General features: G+C 43.7%; 1 protein-coding gene across 1 annotated transcript in view; it reads left to right on the plus strand.

Moving 5' to 3' along the window:
* LOC122927839 (transmembrane channel-like protein 1) overlaps window positions 1–25,961 on the plus strand; it is a 112,602-nt gene that overhangs the window by 80,527 nt on the left and 6,114 nt on the right. The window contains exons 13-14 of the mRNA XM_044280113.1: window positions 9,405–9,472; window positions 22,505–22,744. Coding sequence (XP_044136048.1) covers window positions 9,405–9,472; window positions 22,505–22,744 — 308 coding nt within the window. The remainder of the gene's footprint in view (window positions 1–9,404; window positions 9,473–22,504; window positions 22,745–25,961) is intronic.

The following is a 25,961-nucleotide window of genomic DNA, read 5'->3' on the forward strand; positions in this document are numbered from 1 at the left end:
TCTGAATGACCCTATGTGCACCTTGAATATTATATACCCTTTTAGGGATAGATTTCAAATAGCTCTGATATAGCAGGAACCACTAAATTATGAAATTGCTAAATTGAGAATTGTATTTCAACCCAGAACAAAAAATGTGCTTTGACGGACACTAAATAACTTTCCCATCCACAACAGGACAGCGGTAACGAGAGATTTAGCGGGATATAAATTTGAGGCCTAGTATTTAGGCGCTGGGTGACCGGTATGGATTTAGTGACAGAATTAGACTTGGAAATGCACAGTAGCGTGTGTGTGAAGTTATTCTGAATGACCCTATGTGCACCTTGAATATTATATACCCTTTTAGGGATAGATTTCAAATAGCTCTGATATAGCAGGAACCACTAAATTATGAAATTGCTAAATTGGGAATTGGATTTCAACCCAGAACAAAAAATGTGCTTTGACGGACACTAAATAACTTTCCCATCCACAACAGGACAGCGGTAACGAGATATTTAGCGGGATATAAATTTGAGGCCTAGTATTTAGGCGCTGGGTGACCGGTATGGATTTAGTGACAGAATTAGACTTGGAAATGCACAGTAGCGTGTGTGTGTGAAGTTATTCTGAATGACCCTATGTGCACCTTGAATATTATATACCCTTTTAGGGATAGATTTCAAATAGCTCTGATATAGCAGAAACCACTAAATTATGAAATTGCTAAATTGGGAATTGTATTTTAACCCAGAACAAAAAATGTGCTTTGACGGACACTAAATAACTTTCCCATCCACAACAGGACAGTGGTAACGAGAGATTTAGCGGGATATAAATTTGAGGCCTAGTATTTAGGCGCTGGGTGACCGGTATGGATTTACTAACAGAATTAGACTTGGAAATGCACAGTAGCGTGTGTGTGAAGTTATTCTGAATGACCCTATGTGCACCTTGAATATTATATACCCTTTTAGGGATAGATTTCAAATAGCTCTGATATAGCAGAAACCACTAAATTATGAAATTGCTAAATTGGGAATTGTATTTCAACCCAGAACAAAAAATGTGCTTTGACGGACACTAAATAACTTTACCAGCCACAACAGTACAGCGGTAACGAGAGATTTAGCGGGATATAAATTTGAGGCCTAGTATTTAGGCGCTGGGTGACCGGTATGGATTTACTAACAGAATTAGACTTGGAAATGCACAGTAGCGTGTGTGTGAAGTTATTCTGAATGACCCTATGTGCACCTTGAATATTATATACCCTTTTAGGGATAGATTTCAAATAGCTCTGATATAGCAGAAACCACTAAATTATGAAATTGCTAAATTGGGAATTGTATTTCAACCCAGAACAAAAAATGTGCTTTTACGGACACTAAATAACTTTCCCAGCCACAACAGTACAGCGGTAACGAGAGATTTAGCGGGATATAAATTTGAGGCCTAGTATTTAGGCGCTGGGTGACCGGTATGGATTTAGTGACAGAATTAGACTTGGAAATGCACAGTAGCGTGTGTGTGAAGTTATTCTGAATGACCCTATGTGCACCTTGAATATTATATACCCTTTTAGGGATAGATTTCAAATAGCTCTGATATAGCAGAAACCACTAAATTATGAAATTGCTAAATTGGGAATTGTATTTCAACCCAGAACAAAAAATGTGCTTTGACAGACACTAAATAACTTTCCCAGCCACAACAGGACAGTGGTAACGACAGATTTAGCGGGATATAAATTTGAGGCCTAGTATTTAGGCGCTGGGTGACCGGTATGGATTTACTAACAGAATTAGACTTGGAAATGCACAGTAGCGTGTGTGTGAAGTTATTCTGAATGACCCTATGTGCACCTTGAATATTATATACCCTTTTAGGGATAGATTTCAAATAGCTCTGATATAGCAGAAACCACTAAATTATGAAATTGCTAAATTGGGAATTGTATTTCAACCCAGAACAAAAAATGTGCTCTGACGGACACTAAATAACTTTCCCAGCCACAACAGGACAGCGGTAACGAGAGATTTAGCGGGATATAAATTTGAGGCCTAGTATTTAGGCGCTGGGTGACCGGTATGGATTTAGTGACAGAATTAGACTTGGAAATGCACAGTAGCGTGTGTGTGTGAAGTTATTCTGAATGACCCTATGTGCACCTTGAATATTATATACCCTTTTAGGGATAGATTTCAAATAGCTCTGATATAGCAGAAACCACTAAATTATGAAATTGCTAAATTGGGAATTGTATTTTAACCCAGAACAAAAAATGTGCTTTGACGGACACTAAATAACTTTCCCATCCACAACAGGACAGTGGTAACGAGAGATTTAGCGGGATATAAATTTGAGGCCTAGTATTTAGGCGCTGGGTGACCGGTATGGATTTACTAACAGAATTAGACTTGGAAATGCACAGTAGCGTGTGTGTGAAGTTATTCTGAATGACCCTATGTGCACCTTGAATATTATATACCCTTTTAGGGATAGATTTCAAATAGCTCTGATATAGCAGAAACCACTAAATTATGAAATTGCTAAATTGGGAATTGTATTTCAACCCAGAACAAAAAATGTGCTTTGACGGACACTAAATAACTTTACCAGCCACAACAGTACAGCGGTAACGAGAGATTTAGCGGGATATAAATTTGAGGCCTAGTATTTAGGCGCTGGGTGACCGGTATGGATTTACTAACAGAATTAGACTTGGAAATGCACAGTAGCGTGTGTGTGAAGTTATTCTGAATGACCCTATGTGCACCTTGAATATTATATACCCTTTTAGGGATAGATTTCAAATAGCTCTGATATAGCAGAAACCACTAAATTATGAAATTGCTAAATTGGGAATTGTATTTCAACCCAGAACAAAAAATGTGCTTTTACGGACACTAAATAACTTTCCCAGCCACAACAGTACAGCGGTAACGAGAGATTTAGCGGGATATAAATTTGAGGCCTAGTATTTAGGCGCTGGGTGACCGGTATGGATTTAGTGACAGAATTAGACTTGGAAATGCACAGTAGCGTGTGTGTGAAGTTATTCTGAATGACCCTATGTGCACCTTGAATATTATATACCCTTTTAGGGATAGATTTCAAATAGCTCTGATATAGCAGAAACCACTAAATTATGAAATTGCTAAATTGGGAATTGTATTTCAACCCAGAACAAAAAATGTGCTTTGACAGACACTAAATAACTTTCCCAGCCACAACAGGACAGTGGTAACGACAGATTTAGCGGGATATAAATTTGAGGCCTAGTATTTAGGCGCTGGGTGACCGGTATGGATTTACTAACAGAATTAGACTTGGAAATGCACAGTAGCGTGTGTGTGAAGTTATTCTGAATGACCCTATGTGCACCTTGAATATTATATACCCTTTTAGGGATAGATTTCAATTAGCTCTGATATAGCAGAAACCACTAAATTATGAAATTGCTAAATTGGGAATTGTATTTCAACCCAGAACAAAAAATGTGCTTTGACGGACACTAAATAACTTTCCCAGCCACAACAGTACAGCGGTAACGACAGATTTAGCGGGATATAAATTTGAGGCCTAGTATTTAGGCGCTGGGTGACCGGTATGGATTTAGTGACAGAATTAGACTTGGAAATGCACAGTAGTGTGTGTGTGAAGTTATTCTGAATGACCCTATGTGCACCTTGAATATTATATACCCTTTTAGGGATAGATTTCAAATAGCTCTGATATAGCAGAAACCACTAAATTATGAAATTGCTAAATTGGGAATTGTATTTCAACCCAGAACAAAAAATGTGCTCTGACGGACACTAAATAACTTTCCCAGCCACAACAGGACAGCGGTAACGAGAGATTTAGCGGGATATAAATTTGAGGCCTAGTATTTAGGCGCTGGGTGACCGGTATGGATTTACTAACAGAATTAGACTTGGAAATGCACAGTAGCGTGTGTGTGAAGTTATTCTGAATGACCCTATGTGCACCTTGAATATTATATACCCTTTTAGGGATAGATTTCAAATAGCTCTGATATAGCAGAAACCACTAAATTATGAAATTGCTAAATTGGGAATTGTATTTCAACCCTGAACAAAAAATGTGCTTTGACGGACACTAAATAACTTGCCCATCCACAACAGTACAGTGGTAACGACAGATTTAGCGGGATATAAATTTGAGGCCTAGTATTTAGGCGCTGGGTGACCGGTATGGATTTAGTGACAGAATTAGACTGGGATATGGCCAAAAAATAACCACACTATTGCTGGTTAAATGCACTTGGTGTGACAGCTTGACCAACCACACTACTGAGGGTTAAATGCACTTGGTGACGGGCGCAGCTTGCCCCTGATGTAGTATATGGCCAAAAAATGAACAGACTATTGCTGGTTAAATGCACTTGGTGTCACAGCTTGACCAACCACACTACTGAGGGTTAAATGCACTTGGTGACAGGCGCAGCTTGCCCCTGATTTAGTATATGGCCAAAAAATAAACAGACTATTGCTGGTTAAATACACTTGGTGTGACAGCTTCACCCTGATGTAGGCTTTAGCCAAAAAACAACCACACCATTGAGGGTTAAATGCACTTGGTCGCAGCTTGGATGCACTTGCTCGCAGCACCGCACAAGACACAAAATGGCCGCCGATCACCCCAGAAAAAAGTGACTGACAAACGGTCTGGGCAGCCTAAAAACAGTGAGCAATTGAATATCAGCAGCTCAATGATGCACAGCTGCAGATCGATCAATTAATCAACTGCTTTGGAGGAGTTTATCAGCCTAATCTCGCCCTACTGTCGCAGCCGCAACCTCTCCCTACGCTAATCAGAGCAGAGTGACGGGCGGCGCTATGTGACTCCAGCTTAAATAGAGGCTGGGTCACATGGTGTTCTGGCCAATCACAGCCATGCCAATAGTAGGCATGGCTGTGACGGCCTCTTGGGGCAAGTAGTATGACGCTTGTTGATTGGCTGCTTTGCAGCCTTTCAAAAAGCGCCAAGAAAGCGTCACAAAAGCGCCAAGAAAGCGACGAACACCGAACCCAAACCCGGACTTTTACAAAAATGTCCGGGTTCGGGTCCGTGTCACGGACACCCCAAAATTCGGTACGAACCCGAACTATACAGTTCGAGTTCGCTCATCCCTAGTCATCATGCATTGAAAAAAAGTGTGGAAAATGTAATGCAGCCCTCCCCCCTTGTCCATCCATGGGTATCTTCCTTTTATTTCTGAAGTACTGCGAGTGCATATTAACCATCAATATAATTTACTAATGCATCTCAATAAATTAGAATAGTATCAAAAAGTTCATTTATTTCAGTAATTCAATTCAAAAAGTTAAACTCATGTATCATATAAATTTATTACATATAGGGCCAGATTTATCATTACTCTGACAGCTCACTCCACTTTAACATATGGCTAAAGTCAGTTTTAGCCAAGTCAGATTTATGATCGGCCCTTTAAGACTGTAATAATTGTGGTTTGACGGTAGCAGTTTATCTGTCAGTAAGCAGCTTTACAAAAGTCGCACGTTTTTATGAAAAAGTCACACGTTTTTATTAAAAAGTCGCATGTTCTATTAAAAAGTCTCATAAGATAAGCATGGTCCTCACTGGAGTGAAATTGCAACTTTTTTTGCGACTTTTTAAATAGTCCCAATAGTAAATCTGTCTAGAGATTCATTTACATAAGAAAACACGCCCACTTTCAGAAAACTGGCGAGCATAGTGCAGAGCAGAAAAAAGTCGCAAATTTGTGCGCAGTTTTAGCGTTTGGGACTTTTTTTGGGACTTTTTCACTCCATTATTCTGACCTGAGCTAATGATAAATCTGGCCCATAGAGTTTTTTTCTTTTAATGTTGATGATTATGGCTTATAGCTAATGAAAATCGGAACGTTAGTACCTCAGAAAATTTGAATATTATATAAGACCAATTCAAAAAATTATTTTTAATACAGAAATGTCCTACTAAAAAGTATGTGCAGTATATGCACTCAATGCTTGGTAGGGGCTCCTTTGCATGAATTACTGCATCAATGTGGTGTGGAATGAAGGGGATCAGCCTGGGGCACTGGTGAGGTGTTATGAATGCCAAGTTGTTTTAATATCAGCCTTCAGCTTGTCTGCATTGTTGGGTCTGGTGTCTCTCATCTTCTTCTTGACAATACCCCATAGATTCTCTATGAGATTTAGGTCAGGCCAGTTTGCTGGCCAGTCAAGCACAGTGATACTGTGCTTATTAAACCAGGTATTGGTACTTGTGGCAGTGTGGGCAGGTGCCAAGTCCTGCTAATAAACTTTCAGCAAAGGGAAGCATGAAGTGCTCTAAAATATAACACAGTGGATCAACACTATGGAAACTTCACACTGGACCTCAACTTGGATCGTGTGCCTCTCCACTCTGCCTTCCAACTCTGGAACCTTGATTTCCAAATGAAATGCAAAATTTACTTTGATCTAAAAACAGGACTTTGGACCACTGAGCAACAGTTTAGTCCTTTTTCTCCTTAGCCCAGGTAAGACGCTTCTGATGTCTCTGAGTCATAGAGGCTTGACACAAGGAATGCGACAGTTGTAGCCTATGTCCTGGCTACATCTGTCTGTGGTGGCCCTTGAAGCACTGACTCTAGCCGCAGTCCAGTCCTTGTTAATCGCCCTCAAACTCTTTAGTGGCCTTTTCTTGGCAATCCTTTCAAGGCTGCGGTTATCCCTGTTTTTTGTGCACCTTTTTATGCCACACTTTTTCCTTCCACTACGTTTCCATTAATATGCTTCGATACAGCACTTTGAACAGCCAGCTAAGGGTACTTTAACACTAGTGTTTTTCTTTTCCGGCGCTGAGCTCCATCCTAGGGGCTCAAATCCGGAAAATAACTGATCAGTTTTATCCTAATGCATTCTGAATGGAGAGTAATCCGTTCAGGATGCATCAGGATGTCTTCATTTCAGTTTTTTTGACTGATCAGGCTTTTCAGAAAACCGTAGCATGCAGTATTTTTACTTCCGGCCCAAAATCCTGAACACTTTGACTGAACGCCGGATCAGGCCTTTTTCCCATTGACTTGCATTAACGCCGGATCCGGCACCGTGTGTTTAGTCAAACCGGATCCGGCTTTTGCATGTTAAACCCGAAAAATGTGAAAAAAAAGTTAAAGTCCATAAATGGCGGATCCATTTTTGCCAATGCATTTTTACATTGTGATCAAAATCCTGATCAAGATTCAAATGTAATCCGTTTTCACACGTTTTTCCGTATCCGGCGGGCAGTTCCGGTGTCGGAATTGAATGCCGGATTTAAACAACGCTAGTGTGAAAGTAGCCTTATTTAGCATTGACCTTTTGTGGCTTACCCTCTTTATGGGGGATGTCAATGACTGTCTTCTGGACAACTGTCAATTCACCAGTCTTCTCCATTATTTGTGTAGCCTACTGAGCCAGACTGAGGGACCATTTAAAGGCTTAGAAAACCTTTGCAGGTGTTTTGTTAGAGTGTGGCAATATGAGTCTACAAGATTGAACTTTTTCACAAGATTCTAATTTTCTGAGATACTAACTTTTGGGTTTTCACTAGCTGTAAGCCATAATAATCAACATTGAAAGAATTAAACACTTGAAATAGATCACTCTGTAATGAATCTACACTACGTGCAGAATTATTAGGCAAATGAGTATTTTGACCACATCATCCTCTTTATGCATGTTGTCTTACTCCAAGCTGTATAGGCTCGAAAGCCTACTACCAATTAAGCATATTAGGTGATGTGCATCTCTGTAATGAGAAGGGGTGTGGTCTAATGACATCAACACCCTATATCAGGTGTGCATAATTATTAGGCAACTTCCTTTCCTTTGGCAAAATGGGTCAAAAGAAGGACTTGACAGGCTCAGAAAAGTCAAAAATAGTGAGATATCTCGCAGAGGGATGCAGCACTCTTAAAATTGCAAAGCTTCTGAAGCGTGATCATCGAACAATCAAGCGTTCCATTCAAAATAGTCAACAGGGTCGCAAGAAGCGTGTGGAAAAACCAAGGCGCAAAATAACTGCCCATGAACTGAGAAAAGTCAAGCGTGCAGCTGCCAAGATGCCACTTGCCACCAGTTTGGCCATATTTCAGAGCTGCAACATCACTGGAGTGCCCAAAAGCACAAGGTGTGCAATACTCAGAGACATGGCCAAGGTAAGAAAGGCTGAAAGACGACCACCACTGAACAAGACACACAAGCTGAACGTCAAGACTGGGCCAAGAAATATCTCAAGACTGATTTTTTTAAGGTTTTATGGACTGATGAAATGAGAGTGAGTCTTGATGGGCCAGATGGCTGGATTGGTAAAGGGCAGAGAGCTCCAGTCCGACTCAGACGCCAGCAAGGTGGAGGTGGAGTACTGGTTTGGGCTGGTATCATCAAAGATGAGCTTGTGGGGCCTTTTTGGGTTGAGGATGGAGTCAAGCTCAACTCCCAGTCCTACTGCCAGTTTCTGGAAGACACCTTCTTCAAGCAGTGGTACAGGAAGAAGTCTGCAAGGTAAGAAAAACATGATTTTCATGCAGGACAATGCTCCATCACACGCGTCCAAGTACTCCACAACGTGGCTGGCAAGAAAGGGTATAAAAGAAGAAAATCTAATGACATGGCCTCCTTGTTCACCTGATCTGAACCCCATTGAGAACCTGTGGTCCATCATCAAATGTGAGATTTACAAGGAGGGAAAACAGTACACCTCTCTGAACAGTGTCTGGGAGGCTGTGGTTGCTGCTGCACGCAATGTTGATGGTGAACAGATCAAAACACTGACAGAATCCATGGATGGCAGGCTTTTGAGTGTCCTTGCAAAGAAAGGTGGCTATATTGGTCACTGATTTGTTTTTGTTTTGTTTTTGAATGTCAGAAATGTATATTTGTGAATGTTGAGATGTTATATTGGTTTCACTGGTAAAAATAAATAATTGAAATGGGTATATATTTGTTTTTTGTTAAGTTGCCTAATAATTATGTACAGTAATAGTCACCTGCACACACAGATATCCCCCTAAAATAGCTAAAACTAAAAACAAACTAAAAACGACTTCCAAAAATATTCAGCTTTGATATTAATGAGTTTTTTGGGTTCATTGAGAACATGGTTGTTGTTCAATAATAAAATTAATCCTCAAAAATACAACTTGCCTAATAATTCTGCACTCCCTGTATATCATATATGCGTTTCACTTTTTGAATTGAATTACTGAAATAAATTAACTTTTTGATGACATTCTAATTTATTGAGATGCACTGGTATGTATAAGCTGACATTGCTCAATAGTTTTTTTATTTATTGTGTTTATTCCCCTCAATATACTTCTGGTTAAGACAAAATGTATTAAATTCTTGTGATTTAATAATGATCTTTATTTCTATTTGCAGCCTTCATATTGTGAATTTGATATCAGTGGTAATGTGTTGGGATTGATTTTCAACCAAGGAATGATATGGTAAATACATTCTTTCACATTCCATAACTGCAATAAAAGGCCAAAGCAATAGGTCTCAGTGTGTTGAAGGGATTCTCAGGGAATTAAGAATATAAAATGACAGAAAATACTTAAATATTACTTTATTATAAATATATTCTGAAATGCCTTACATTAGTTATAATGGCTTATTTTGTCTAGGGAGCCATCATCAGAGGAATGAATCCTCTAAGTACAAACAAAACCTGTCCTAATCACACAGCAGGACAAGTTACTTCACAACACTGATCTAAAGAGCTGCTTCAGCCTCCTCTCTTCTCTGCTGTTCAGTATTATGATCCTCAATACAGTTTAATATGATCTTCAGCTGAATCTCTGTAGGAATGGAGTTCATGAGGTAACATGAAGTACAGAAAGGAGGTTGGGATGTGGCTGATGAGCAGCAGCATTTGTATGCCGTCTCCATTACCACAGCCCCACATTACCACAGTCTGTCCTGTCCATCCTATGTGCTTAATGTCTTCTGATGAATTCCATTCCTACAGAGATTCAGCTAAAGTTCTTATGAGCTGTATTCAGGATCATAATACCTGACAAGTAGGAGAGGAGGATGAGGCAGATCTTTAGCTCAGTGCTCTGAAGTAACTTGTCCTCTTGGTTGATTAGGACAGGTTTTGTGTGTACTAATAGGACAGCGGCCATTTTATTTCTCCTAATGATTGCTCCCTAGACAAAACGAGCCATTATAACTAATGAAAGGTATTTCGGAATATATTTATAATAAAGTAATATTTTAGTATTTTCATTTTCTTAATTCCCAGAGGACCCTTTAAGGACTCAATATACTTCTCTATGAATTTGGTGTAACCACATTCTCTTATAGCACAGTTCTGGGCGAATACCTTCATTCTGTTATACATAGCTTTCCATATTATAAGTTGTAAATAGTTGAACTGTTACTTTGTAGCTCTTGGGTACCACCTTAAAGGGGTTGTATCATCTTGGACATTGGTAGCATATCTCTAGTATATGCTCCCACTGTCTGATAGGTGCAGGTCCCACATCTGGGTCCCGCACCTATACTTAGAACGGAGCTGGCAAAGTTCCGGAGGGTGCACCGCACATGAGCAGCCACCCTCCAATCATTTCTATGGGAGTGCAGAAAATAGACAACATGCTTGACTGTTTATGGAAGTCCCATTGAAAAGAAGGGGAAGCTCACTTCACAAGTGCGGTCAGCACTCTATTCACTTCTATGGGGCTTACGGAAATAGCCAAGCCTCACCTGTCCGACATTGGGGTCATATCCTAGCAATATGCCCCAAATGTTCAAGATGGGAGTACCACTTTAACTGTAGCCAAAATTTCTATGTGGAGTTTGGCACTGTTCACATAATGTTAGAGTCCTTATGTAGCCATCGCAGAAATGGTAAAGATAAGCAGGCACACTCAATTCGGGTACAAGTAAATAATTTATTAGTAGGTAAATAGTGGGTAGTTGTTTTAAAATATGCTTGAGGGTATGGTTGTTTGATGTGGTAGTGGGGACCACCTACTTGATAGTAAGTATTTTGTATATGAACAAGGAATAGTAAGTATTTTGTATATAAACAAGAAGTATAAATGTGTATCAAAAAAGAATATGAGTATGTGCTAGATTGTCAAGTAGCAGAAGCAAGTAAAAAATCAGGTAAAAATCCGGGATAAAATACAGTCTGTAAAGGCTTTCAAAAATGTATGCAGTCTGTAAAAGCATTCAAAGAAATAATTCCATATACAAGTGGCCACTATTTAGCAGAAAAAACGTCAATAAAATAGGTAGATGGAATTGATGAAGGTATTTTCAATGATGAGACGGTTAGAGTTGAGCGAACACCTGGATGTTCGGGTTCGAGAAGTTCGGCCGAACATCCCGGAAATGTTCGGGTTCGGGATCCGAACCCGATCCGAACTTCGTCCCGAACCCGAACCCCATTGAAGTCAATGGGGACCCGAACTTTTCGGCACTAAAAAGGCTGTAAAACAGCCCAGGAAAGAGCTAGAGGGCTGCAAAAGGCAGCAACATGTAGGTAAATCCCCTGCAAACAAATGTGGATAGGGAAATGAATTAAAATAAAAATTAAATAAATAAAAATTAACCAAAATCAATTGGAGAGAGGTTCCATAGCAGAGAATCTGGCTTCCCGTCACCCACCACTGGAACAGTCCATTCTCAGATATTTAGGCCCCGGCACCCAGGCAGAGGAGAGAGGTCCCGTAACAGAGAATCTGTCTTCATGTCAGCAGAGAATTAGTCTGCATGTCATAGCAGAGAATGAGGCTTCACGTCAGCCACCACTGCAACAGTCCATTGGCATATATTTAGGCCCAGCACCCAGGCAGAGGAGAGAGGTCCCGTAACAGACAATCTGGCTTCATGTCAGCAGAGAATTAGTCTGCATGTCATAGCAGAGAATGAGGCTTCACGTCAGCCACCACTGCAACAGTCCATTGGCATATATTTAGGCCTAGCACACAGGCAGAGGAGAGAGGTCCCGTAACAGACAATCTGGCTTCATGTCAGCAGAGAATCAGTCTGCATGTCATAGCAGAGAATGAGGCTTCACGTCACCCACCACTGCAACAGTCCATTGGCATATATTTAGGCCTAGCACACAGGCAGAGCAGAGAGGTCCCGTAACAGACAATCTGGCTTCATGACAGCAGAGAATCAGTCTGCATGTCATAGCAGAGAATGAGGCTTCACGTCACCCACCACTGCAACAGTCCATTGGCATATATTTAGGCCTAGCACACAGGCAGAGCAGAGAGGTCCCGTAACAGACGATCTGGCTTCATGTCAGCAGAGAATCAGTCTGCATGTCATAGCAGAGAATGAGGCTTCACGTCAGCCACCACTGCAACAGTCCATTGGCATATATTTAGGCCTAGCACACAGGCAGAGGAGAGAGGTCCCGTAACAGACAATCTGGCTTCATGTCAGCAGAGAATCAGTCTGCATGTCATAGCAGAGAATGAGGCTTCACGTCACCCACCACTGCAACAGTCCATTGGCATATATTTAGGCCCAGCACCCAGGCAGAGGAGGGAGGTCCCGTAACAGAGAATCTGTCTTCATGTCAGCAGAGAATTAGTCTGCATGTCATAGCAGAGAATGAGGCTTCACGTCAGCCACCACTGCAACAGTCCATTGGCATATATTTAGGCCCAGCACCCAGGCAGAGGAGGGAGGTCCCGTAACAGAGAATCTGTCTTCATGTCAGCAGAGAATTAGTCTGCATGTCATAGCAGAGAATGAGGCTTCACGTCAGCCACCACTGCAACAGTCCATTGGCATATATTTAGGCCCAGCACCCAGGCAGAGGAGGGAGGTCCCGTAACAGAGAATCTGTCTTCATGTCAGCAGAGAATTAGTCTGCATGTCATAGCAGAGAATGAGGCTTCACGTCAGCCACCACTGCAACAGTCCATTGGCATATATTTAGGCCCAGCACCCAGGCAGAGGAGGGAGGTCCCGTAACAGAGAATCTGTCTTCATGTCAGCAGAGAATTAGTCTGCATGTCATAGCAGAGAATGAGGCTTCACGTCAGCCACCACTGCAACAGTCCATTGGCATATATTTAGGCCCAGCACCCAGGCAGAGGAGGGAGGTCCCGTAACAGAGAATCTGTCTTCATGTCAGCAGAGAATTAGTCTGCATGTCATAGCAGAGAATGAGGCTTCACGTCAGCCACCACTGCAACAGTCCATTGGCATATATTTAGGCCCAGCACCCAGGCAGAGGAGGGAGGTCCCGTAACAGACAATCTGGCTTCATGTCAGCAGAGAATCAGTCTGCATGTCATAGCAGAGAATGAGGCTTCACGTCACCCACCACTGCAACAGTCCATTGGCATATATTTAGGCCCAGCACCCAGGCAGAGGAGGGAGGTCCCGTAACAGAGAATCTGTCTTCATGTCAGCAGAGAATTAGTCTGCATGTCATAGCAGAGAATGAGGCTTCACGTCAGCCACCACTGCAACAGTCCATTGGCATATATTTAGGCCCAGCACCCAGGCAGAGGAGGGAGGTCCCGTAACAGAGAATCTGTCTTCATGTCAGCAGAGAATTAGTCTGCATGTCATAGCAGAGAATGAGGCTTCACGTCAGCCACCACTGCAACAGTCCATTGGCATATATTTAGGCCCAGCACCCAGGCAGAGGAGGGAGGTCCCGTAACAGAGAATCTGTCTTCATGTCAGCAGAGAATTAGTCTGCATGTCATAGCAGAGAATGAGGCTTCACGTCAGCCACCACTGCAACAGTCCATTGGCATATATTTAGGCCCAGCACACACACAGGCAGAGGAGAGAGGTCCCGTAACAGAGAATCTGGCTTCATGTCAGCAGAGAATCAGTCTGCATGTCATAGCAGAGAATGAGGCTTCACGTCAGCCACCACTGCAACAGTCCATTGGCATATATTTAGGCCCAGCACACACACAGGCAGAGGAGAGAGGTCCCGTAACAGAGAATCTGTCTTCATGTCAGCAGAGAATTAGTCTGCATGTCATAGCAGAGAATGAGGCTTCACGTCAGCCACCACTGCAACAGTCCATTGGCATATATTTAGGCCCAGCACACACACAGGCAGAGGAGAGAGGTCCCGTAACAGACAATCTGGCTTCATGTCAGCAGAGAATTAGTCTGCATGTCATAGCAGAGAATGAGGCTTCACGTCAGCCACCACTGCAACAGTCCATTGGCATATATTTAGGCCCAGCACACACACAGGCAGAGGAGAGAGGTCCCGTAACAGAGAATCTGTCTTCATGTCAGCAGAGAATTAGTCTGCATGTCATAGCAGAGAATCAGGCTTCACGTCACCCACCACTGCAACAGTCCATTGGCATATATTTAGGCCCAGCACCCAGGCAGAGGAGGGAGGTCCCGTAACAGAGAATCTGTCTTCATGTCAGCAGAGAATTAGTCTGCATGTCATAGCAGAGAATGAGGCTTCACGTCACCCACCACTGCAACAGTCCATTGGCATATATTTAGGCCTAGCACACAGGCAGAGGAGAGGTTCATTCAACTTTGGGTAGCCTCGCAATATAATGGTAAAATGAAAATAAAAATAGGATTGAATGAGGAAGTGCCCTGGAGTCCAATAATATATGGTTATGGGGAGGTAGTTAATGTCTAATCTGGACAAGGGACGGACAGGTCCTGTGGGATCCATGCCTGGTTCATTTTTATGAACGTCAGCTTGTCCACATTGGCTGTAGACAGGCGGCTGCGTTTGTCTGTAATGACGCCCCCTGCCGTGCTGAATACACGTTCAGACAAAACGCTGGCTGCCGGGCAGGCCAGCACCTCCAAGGCATAAAAGGCTAGCTCTGGCCACGTGGACAATTTAGAGACCCAGAAGTTGAATGGGGCCGAACCATCAGTCAGTACGTGGAGGGGTGTGCACACGTACTGTTCCACCATGTTAGTGAAATGTTGCCTCCTGCTAACACGTTGCGTATCAGGTGGTGGTGCAGTTAGCTGTGGCGTGTTGACAAAAGTTTTCCACATCTCTGCCATGCTAACCCTGCCCTCAGAGGAGCTGGCCGTGACACAGCTGCCTTGGCGACCTCTTGCTCCTCCTCTGCCTTGGCCTTGGGCTTCCACTTGTTCCCCTGTGACATTTGGGAATGCTCTCAGTAGCGCGTCTACCAACGTGCGCTTGTACTCGCGCATCTTCCTATCACGCTCCAGTGCAGGAAGTAAGGTGGGCACATTGTCTTTGTAGCGTGGATCCAGCAGGGTGGCAACCCAGTAGTCCGCACAGGTTAAAATGTGGGCAACTCTGCTGTCGTTGCGCAGGCACTGCAGCATGTAGTCGCTCATGTGTGCCAGGCTGCCCAGGGGTAAGGACAAGCTGTCCTCTGTGGGAGGCGTATCGTCATCGTCCTGCCTTTCCCCCCAGCCACGCACCAGTGATGGACCCGAGCTGTGTTGGGTGCCACCCCGCTGTGACCATGCTTCATCCTCATCCTCCTCCACCTCCTCCTCATCCTCGTCCTCCTCGTCCTCCAGTAGTGGGCCCTGGCTGGCCACATTTGTACCTGGCCTCTGCTGTTGCCAAAAACCTCCCTCTGAGTCACTTCGAAGAGACTGGCCTGAAAGTGCTAAAAATGACCCCTCTTCCTCCTCCTCCTCCTCCTCCTCCTGGGCCACCTCCTCTTCCATCATCGCCCTAAGTGTTTTCTCAAGGAGACATAGAAGTGGTATTGTAACGCTGATAACGGTGTCATCGCCACTGGCCATGTTGGTGGAGTACTCGAAACAGCGCAACAGGGCACACAGGTCTCGCATGGAGGCCCAGTCATTGGTGGTGAAGTGGTGCTGTTCTGTAGTGCGACTGACCCGTGCGTGCTGCAGCTGAAACTCCACTATGGCCTGCTGCTGCTCGCACAGTCTGTCCAGCATGTGCAAGGTGGAGTTCCACCTGGTGGGCACGTCGCATATGAGGCGGTGAGCGGGAAGGCCGAAGTTACGCTGTAGCGCAGACAGGCGAGCAGCAGCAGGATGTGAACGCCGGAAGCGCGAACAGACGGCCCGCACTTTATGCAGCAGCTCTGACATGTCGGGGTAGTTGTGAATGAACTTCTGCACCACCAAATTCAGCACATGCGCCAAGCAAGGGATGTGCGTCAAATTGGCTAGTCCCAGAGCTGCAACGAGATTTCGCCCATTATCACACACCACCAGGCCGGGCTTGAGGCTCACCGGCAGCAACCACTCGTCGGTCTGTTGTTCTATACCCCGCCACAACTCCTGTGCGGTGTGGGGCCTGTCCCCCAAACATATGAGTTTCAGAATGGCCTGCTGACGTTTACCCCGGGCTGTGCTGAAGTTGGTGGTGAAGGTGTGTGGCTGACTGGATGAGCAGGTGGAAGAAGAGGAGGAGGAAGCCGAGAAGGAGGAGGTGGCAACAGGAGGCAAAGAATGTTGCCCTGCGATCCTTGGCGGCGGAAGGACGTGCGCCAAACAGCTCTCCGCCTGGGGCCCAGCTGCCACTACATTTACCCAGTGTGCAGTTAGGGAGATATAGCGTCCCTGGCCGTGCTTACTGGTCCACGTATCTGTGGTTAGGTGGACCTTGCCACAGATGGCGTTGCACAGTGCACACTTGATTTTATCGGATACTTGGTTGTGCAGGGAAGGCACGGCTCTCTTGGAGAAGTAGTGCCGGCTGGGAACAACATACTGTGGGACAGCAAGCGACATGAGCTGTTTGAAGCTGTCTGTGTCCACCAGCCTAAATGACAGCATTTCATAGGCCAGTAGTTTAGAAATGCTGGCATTCAGGGCCAGGGATCGAGGGTGGCTAGGTGGGAATTTACGCTTTCTATCAAATGTTTGTGAGATGGAGAGCTGAACGCTGGCGTGTGACATGGTTGAGACGCTTGGTGACGGAGGTGGTGGTGGTGGTGTTGGTGGTACATCCCCTGTTTGCTGGGCGGCAGGTGCCAACGTTCCTCCAGAGGCGGAGGAAGAGGCCGAGGCGGCAGCAGCAGAATAGGCCGAGGCGGCAGCAGCAGAAGAGGTAGCAGGGGGAGCCTGAGTGACTTCCTTGGTTTTAAGGTGTTTACTCCACTGCAGTTCATGCTTTGCATGCAGGTGCCTGGTCATGCAGGTTGTGCTCAGGTTCAGAACGTTAATGCCTCGCTTCAGGCTCTGATGGCACAGCGTGCAAACCACTCGGGTCTTGTCATCAGCACATTGTTTGAAGAAGTGCCATGCCAGGGAACTCCTTGAAGCTGCCTTTGGGGTGCTCGGTCCCAGATGGCGGCGGTCAGTAGCAGGCGGAGTCTCTTGGCGGCGGGTGTTCTGCTTTTGCCCACTGCTCCCTCTTTTGCTACGCTGTTGGCTCGGTCTCACCACTGCCTCTTCCTCCGAACTGTGAAAGTCAGTGGCACGACCTTCATTCCATGTGGGGTCTAGGACCTCATCGTCCCCTGCATCGTCTTCCACCCAGTCTTGATCCCTGACCTCCTGTTCAGTCTGCACACTGCAGAAAGACGCAGCAGTTGGCACCTGTGTTTCGTCATCATCAGAGACATGCTGAGGTGGTATTCCCATGTCCTCATCATCAGGAAACATAAGTGGTTGTGCGTCAGTGCATTCTATGTCTTTCACCGCTGGGGAAGGGCTAGGTGGATGCCCTTGGGAAACCCTGCCAGCGGAGTCTTCAAACAGCATAAGAGACTGCTGCATAACTTGAGGCTGAGACAGTTTCCCTGGTATGCATGGGGGTGATGTGACAGACTGATGGGGTTGGTTTTCAGGCGCCATCTGTGCGCTTTCTGCAGAAGACTGGGTGTGAGATAATGTGAACGTGCTGGATCCACTGTCGGCCACCCAATTGACTAATGCCTGTACCTGCTCAGGCCTTACCATCCTTAGAACGGCATTGGGCCCCACCATATATCGCTGTAAATTCTGGCGGCTACTGGGACCTGAGGTAGTTGGTACACTAGGACGTGTGGATGTGGCAGAACGGCCACGTCCTCTCCCAGCACCAGAGGGTCCACTAACACCACCACGACCATGTCCACGTCCGCGTCCCTTACTAGATGTTTTTCTCATTGTTATGGTTCACCACAACAACAAATATATTATTTGGCCCAATGTATTGTATTCAAATTCAGCGGGATATAAATTTGAGGCCTAGTATTTAGGCGCTGGGTGACCGGTATGGATTTAGTGACAGAATTAGACTTGGAAATGCACAGAAGCGTGTGTGTGAAGTTATTCTGAATGACCCAATGTGCACCTTGAATATTATATACCCTTTTAGGGATAGATTTCAAATAGCTCTGATATAGCAGAAACCACTAAATTATGAAATTGCTAAATTGGGAATTGTATTTCAACCCAGAACAAGAAATGTGCTTGAACGGACACTAAATAACTCGCCCAGCTACAGCACTAGGGACAGATTTAGCGGGATATAAATTTGAGGCCTAGTATTTAGGCGCTGGGTGACAGGTATGGGTTTAGTGCCAGAATTAGACTTGGAAATACACAGTAGCGGGTGTGTGTGAAGTTATTCTGAATGACCCAATGTGCACCTTGAATATTATATACCCTTTTAGGGATAGATTTCAAATAGCTCTGATATAGCAGAAACCACTAAATTATGAAATTGCTAAATTGGGAATTGTATTTCAACCCAGAACAAGAAATGTGCTTGAACGGACACTAAATAACTCGCCCAGCTACAGCACTAGGGACAGATTTAGCGGGATATAAATTTGAGGCCTAGTATTTAGGCGCTGGGTGACAGGTATGGGTTTAGTGCCAGAATTAGACTTGGAAATACACAGTAGCGGGTGTGTGTGAAGTTATTCTGAATGACCCAATGTGCACCTTGAATATTATATACCCTTTTATGGATAGATTTCAAATAGCTCTGATATAGCAGAAACCACTAAATTATGAAATTGCTAAATTGGGAATTGTATTTCAACCCAGAACAAGAAATGTGCTTGAACGGACACTAAATAACTCGCCCAGCTACAGCACTAGGGACAGATTTAGCGGGATATAAATTTGAGGCCTAGTATTTAGGCGCTGGGTGACAGGTATGGGTTTAGTGCCAGAATTAGACTTGGAAATACACAGTAGCGGGTGTGTGTGAAGTTATTCTGAATGACCCAATGTGCACCTTGAATATTATATACCCTTTTAGGGATAGATTTCAAATAGCTCTGATATAGCAGAAACCACTAAATTATGAAATTGCTAAATTGGGAATTGTATTTCAACCCAGAACAAGAAATGTGCTTGAACGGACACTAAATAACTCGCCCAGCTACAGCACTAGGGACAGATTTAGCGGGATATAAATTTGAGGCCTAGTATTTAGGCGCTGGGTGACAGGTATGGGTTTAGTGCCAGAATTAGACTTGGAAATACACAGTAGCGGGTGTGTGTGAAGTTATTCTGAATGACCCAATGTGCACCTTGAATATTATATACCCTTTTAGGGATAGATTTCAAATAGCTCTGATATAGCAGAAACCACTAAATTATGAAATTGCTAAATTGGGAATTGTATTTCAACCCAGAACAAGAAATGTGCTTGAACGGACACTAAATAACTCGCCCAGCTACAGCACTAGGGACAGATTTAGCGGGATATAAATTTGAGGCCTAGTATTTAGGCGCTGGGTGACAGGTATGGGTTTAGTGCCAGAATTAGACTTGGAAATACACAGTAGCGGGTGTGTGTGAAGTTATTCTGAATGACCCAATGTGCACCTTGAATATTATATACCCTTTTAGGGATAGATTTCAAATAGCTCTGATATAGCAGAAACCACTAAATTATGAAATTGCTAAATTGGGAATTGTATTTCAACCCAGAACAAGAAATGTGCTTGAACGGACACTAAATAACTCGCCCAGCTACAGCACTAGGGACAGATTTAGCGGGATATAAATTTGAGGCCTAGTATTTAGGCGCTGGGTGACAGGTATGGGTTTAGTGCCAGAATTAGACTTGGAAATACACAGTAGCGGGTGTGTGTGAAGTTATTCTGAATGACCCAATGTGCACCTTGAATATTATATACCCTTTTAGGGATAGATTTCAAATAGCTCTGATATAGCAGAAACCACTAAATTATGAAATTGCTAAATTGGGAATTGTATTTCAACCCAGAACAAGAAATGTGCTTGAACGGACACTAAATAACTCGCCCAGCTACAGCACTAGGGACAGATTTAGCTGGATATAAATTTGAGGCCTAGTATTTAGGCGCTTGGTGACAGGTATGGGTTTAGTGCCAGAATTAGACTTGGAAATACACAGTAGCGGGTGTGTGTGAAGTTATTCTGAATGACCCAATGTGCACCTTGAATATTATATACCCTTTTAGGGATAGATTTCAAATAGCTCTGATATAGCAGAAACCACTAAATTATGAAATTGCTAAATTGGGAATTGTATTTCAACCCAGAACAAGAAATGTGCTTGAACGGACACTAAATAACTCGCCCAGCTACAGCACTAAGGACAGATTTAGCGGGATATAAATTTGAGGCCTAGTATTTAGGCGCTGGGTGACCGGTATGGATTTAGTGACAGAATTAGACTGGGATATGGCCAAAAAATAAACAGACTATTGCTGGTTAAATGCACTTGGTGTGACAGCTTCACCCTGATGTAGGCTTTAGCCAAAAAACAACCACACCATTGAGGGTTAAATGCACTTGGTGACAGGCGCAGCTTGCCCCTGATTTAGTATATGGCCAAAAAATGAACAGACTATTGCTGGTTAAATGCACTTGGTGTGACAGCTTCACCCTGATGTAGGCTTTAGCCAAAAAACAACCACACCATTGAGGGTTAAATGCACTTGGTGACAGGCGCAGCTTGCCCCTGATTTTGTATATGGCCAAAAAATGAACAGACTATTGCTGGTTAAATGCACTTGGTGTGACAGCTTCACCCTGATGTAGGCTTTAGCCAAAAAACAACCACACCATTGAGGGTTAAATGCACTTGGTCGCAGCTTGTGCTGGCGCACCACAAGACACAAAATGGCCGCCGATCACCCCAGAAAAATGTGACTGACAAACGGTCTGGGCAGCCTAAAAACAGTGAGCAATTGAGGATCAGCAGCTCAATGATCCACAGCTGCAGATCGATCAGTTAATCAAGTCCTTTGGAGGAGTTAATCTGCCTAATCTCGCCCTACTGTCGCAGCCGCAACCTCTCCCTACGCTAATCAGAGCAGAGTGACGGGCGGCGCTATGTGACTCCAGCTTAAATAGAGGCTGGGTCACATGGTGCTCTGGCCAATCACAGCCATGCCAATAGTAGGCATGGCTGTGATGGCCTCTTGGGGCAAGTAGTATGACGCTTGTTGATTGGCTGCTTTGCAGCCTTTCAAAAAGCGCCAAGAAAGCGTCACAAAAGCGCGAAGAAAGCGACGAACACCGAACCCGAACCCGGACTTTTACGAAAATGTCCGGGTTCGGGTCCGTGTCACGGACACCCCAAAATTCGGTACGAACCCGAACTATACAGTTCGAGTTCGCTCATCCCTAGAGACGGTCCTTTGTGGAGGAAAAAACAATTCTGAGCAGAGAGTGATTTATGCCTAATCCAGGATGGGTATTGTGATGTTACAATATATTTCACATGGAGTAGTAGGCATAAATATAACTTTGTAATCTTATAGGCAGTCTGGTAAGTTGTAAGATTTATGTGCCAAGCTGTGGAGTGAAGCGGAGCTATGTGCCTGAGTGCGGCGTCCCGCACTGTCTCTGGCTTCAGAGTTCACTTACCCTTCCCAGCGCTCGCTGTATTGCGTCCTCCGGCAGTGGTCCGCAGTTCTTGGAAGGCTGTGGAGGCGATAGCGTCCCTCGTGTTGCCTAGGACGCTGGGGGCGTGGTTCGCGCGTCTGGATGAGTGACGTCAGCGGTCTTGTGATCGCGATCCTATTCAGAGTGTGTTCTCCGTGATCCTCCTGCTTTGTTTCAGGGTTGATACAATAATCCTCGGCTGCTTAAACGCGTTTCGGGACGCAGTCCCTTCATCAGTAAGTGGTGTAGCCATCGTTGACCTGCAGGAGAGGATGGAAGTAGTGGCTGCGGTGCGGAAGATTGTAGTAGTTCTCAGGGTGGCGATCCTTTTCTTTGGGCCAAGCTCCTGCGATGAAGGGAGGGGTTCACTCTTTCCTATTCTTAGGGCAGACCCTTTCTACTTCCTAGTGGTGGTTTACGCTACCCTTGATGTTGGTGAGTGGTAGAATCAAAAATGGAAAACATTGTGGACGTTAGTTTTACAACAAATAACAGTTCATTAGTGAAGATGGTGGAAAAGTGCAAATATATGTACTTACAGCAGTAGGCACATTACTTATTATGCAGATGTAGACATGATTCTCCTGAGAATAGGTCATTAATATTGTACTCCCGGAAACCCCTTTAAAAATTATAGTGGATGTTTGTTTTTTATTTATCTATTTTACATATAATGAATGATATATATTTGTGTTTTCTTTTAGGATGGGATCATTTTATGCGCCATGCCTTCCCGCCATTAATGTTCTTCGTCTTCATTCGTCCATGTACTTACAGTGCTGGGCAGTGATGTGCTGCAATGTTCCCCATGCGAGAGTGTTTAAAGCTTCCAGATCCAACAATTTCTACATGGCCATGTTGCTTTTTATACTGTTCTTGGCTATGTTGCCAGTCATCTATACCATTGTTTCTATTCCACCATCTTTTGATTGTGGGCCATTTAGGTAATCAGTGTGATAATAACTTCATGATACACTTTAATATACAGCAAACTGTTGCTTACCTACTGCACCCTTGCCATTCAGTCACCAGATTTATTTACAGTTAGGGCTCCCATTGATGGAATTTACATATAGGCACAGTTGGCCTTATACCTAAACAGAGTATTGTAAACCATGTGCATTATTTAACACTCAAAGTGCCATCAGAATTATGAAAATTACAATAGGACAAACAAGAAGGGGGAAAGGTTCTAGATGTGAAGTAGAGTATTTTATTTTGGCAATCAGTCACTGCAATCTTGGCATGGCAGTCTTTCAGGTTTGGTGTACTGGACTGCCAGGCTTCTGAGATGTGCCATTTAGATACATTTACAACACCTATGGCTTCAGTTAAAGGGGTTATCCCACATCATTTCAAATGTAGGACCACCCCATTCCCGGAGAATTGTCTTCATCAGTCCCATAGAAATGAAAGGAGCAGTGGACCAACACGCACACAACTTCATTCAGATTAGGGACTCTGAAACCCCTGTTCTCAGGACAGCTATCCTGTGGATAGGCGATAAATAATGTTTATGGGTTAACCCCTTTAAGTTAGCAATGTGATCCCTCCTACCTCAGCTTCTGATTCATGTTAGACTAAATGTTATAAAAATAAGGATGAGAAGTCTGACCAAGTCCTAAGGCCAGTTTCACACAAGCGTGTTCCGTTCTGGAAGTACCGTCTGTGTAATGGCTACATTTCCCAGATTAAGCACAGCTTGCTGACTCGAACTCACTGCACAGTGGTCTACTGTACTGTGCTCAACAAGATGTGGTGAATATGGGACAGCAGACCATTGGTTGGGATGGAACTCACAGCATCATACATCAGTGATCAGTGACCAGTTTGGGTTTAGCCGAGCTACAGTTGGTCCTGATAATGCAGCCATCATTTGTCCCACAGCGCACAGGCTAATGTGAAACTGGTCTGAAGAAAAAAAAAAAATAATTAATTATTTATTCAGATATATGTTTAATCTAAATTGCAACTTTTGCTATCTTTCAGTATGTACTAGTAACCCTATTGAGTATTGCAGAAGTTCCATTTTATTTACACAGAATAATAGTACGGGTAGTATTTATCCTTTGATTTGTGCCAGGAAACTGGCATCTAAAAGTCACACTTTTCAGCACATAGCATGCTTGCACAAAATTTTGCAACTTCTTGCATTTTTTAAACCTGTCTCTCAACTTTTGAAAGTTGATGGAAAAGTGTTTGTGGTTAGCTATGTTAATTAGTTTTATTTCAGATTTATCAATTGTGACTTTTTAAAAAGTTGTCTGAAAAGGTCCACTCTCACTCCAGTAGGGGTGGTGTAAAAAACTGGAGCAACATCTCTAGACAAAGAGTTACATTTAACTATGCACCAAATTCATCATGTACAACCATACTTATTATTTAATTATTGCAAGGCTTGATAAATTTTCCTCTGCCGTGATTATTATTCAACCCTTAGTATTATCACGGTTAAATTAAAAATCGGCGACTTTTCCCCACTCGAAAAAAGGGCGCATGGCATGGACAGGTAAGGGGGCCTGTCTCAGTTATCATTTTCTAAGCCTGTGTTACAAAATGTCTTAAAACTACCTCAGCAAGGAAGCTGGCTTACATTTAGAATGGCGGTGGATGTGCCGAAGTTATGTAAAGACCAGTGCCTCTACATAACTTTAGAGGATCCATCTCCAGTGCAGGAATTATTGAGAAGGTCAACTAAGGCTACTTTCACACTTGCGGCAGAGTGATCCGGCAAAATGTATGCCAACTGATGGCATTTAAAAAACTGATCAGGTTCCTGATCAGTCTTGAAAATGCTTGATCAGTCAGAAAAATGCATTGAAATGCCGGATCCGTCTTTCCGGCAAAACGGATCCGCAATTTATTTTCTTCACCTTTATTTTCGGTGTGCGCATGCGCAGACCAGAAGGACGTATCAGGCATTCCAGTATTTTGAATGCCAGATCCAGCACTAATACATTCCTATGGAAAAAAATGCCAGATCCGGCATTCAGACAAGCGTTCAGTTTTTTGGGCCGGAGATAAAACCGTAGCATGCTGCGTTATTATCTTTTGCCTGATTAGTCAAAAAGACTGAACTGAAGACGTCCTGATGCATCCTGAACGGATTGCTCTCCATTCAGAATGCATGGGGATAAAACTGATCAGTTCTTTTCTGGTATAGAGCCCCTAGGATGGAACTCTATGAAAAGAAAAACGCTAGTGTGAAAGTACCCTAACACACTGGTCTTAATAAATGACCCCCTAAGTTTATTTAGTACATTTCACCACTTTCAGCCACTAGAGGGCGATGTGCTGCAGCTAACTGAAAATGAGAACTTTACCAAAGTTTATTGTTCTTTATAATGCACCAGCATATTCTGCAAGTTACCACTCAGAGTATAAATACGTATACAAACGTGCAGGGTAGGAGGACAGACTTCAGTAATAATTACATGTAGAGATGGCCCACCTCATTAGAGGACATTTTCATATGACCGTAAAAAGGACACATTTTAGCATCCATTTTGTGACAGTAGCACATGATTCTAAATGTCCTTTGTCTAAATTTGGCCTAAGTTTTCTGATGGCTTATCACATCGTATGTGCTGATAAACCTCAATTATATTGGCTGTAATATTGATTCATATATATTTTGAATATTCATTGACTGTCACTGCATGATTTGTTTTAAGTTAGTAAGAGTGGCCATAACGTTCAGTAGCTATCGGCTGGGACACCTATCTGTCCCTACTCTCCCCTGACTCCCCCATACCCATACATGTTTGGCCAAACTGAACGTATACATGTAGACAATGAGGAGAGAGGAGAAAGCGCCAGCAGACACCTCTAGTGGCAGCATGTCTCCTGGGATGGGGTATGGATTCGGCGTAATCTGTTGGGGGAGAGTCGGAAGCTCCCCACACGCATTAGACTGTACGGTGGTCTTAATCCCAACTAGAAGTTGCTGGTCAGTTTCAGATGGAAACGGGGAAATGTAAAATCTCCATGAAATCCATCACAAATGCTGCTGCTGGCTCACCGCCTACACATTAAACAATACATATTGCCCTTAGACAGTAATGGCCAGTTCGCATTGTTCGCCCGCGAACATATGCGGGCTGCCATCTTTTTCACAAGTCCGGCGAGGCACAGGTAAGCCCTTACCTGTGCCTGTGCCGC

This window comes from Bufo gargarizans, chromosome 1 (genome assembly GCF_014858855.1).
Source record: "Bufo gargarizans isolate SCDJY-AF-19 chromosome 1, ASM1485885v1, whole genome shotgun sequence".
Classification (NCBI taxonomy): Eukaryota; Metazoa; Chordata; class Amphibia; order Anura; family Bufonidae; genus Bufo; species Bufo gargarizans.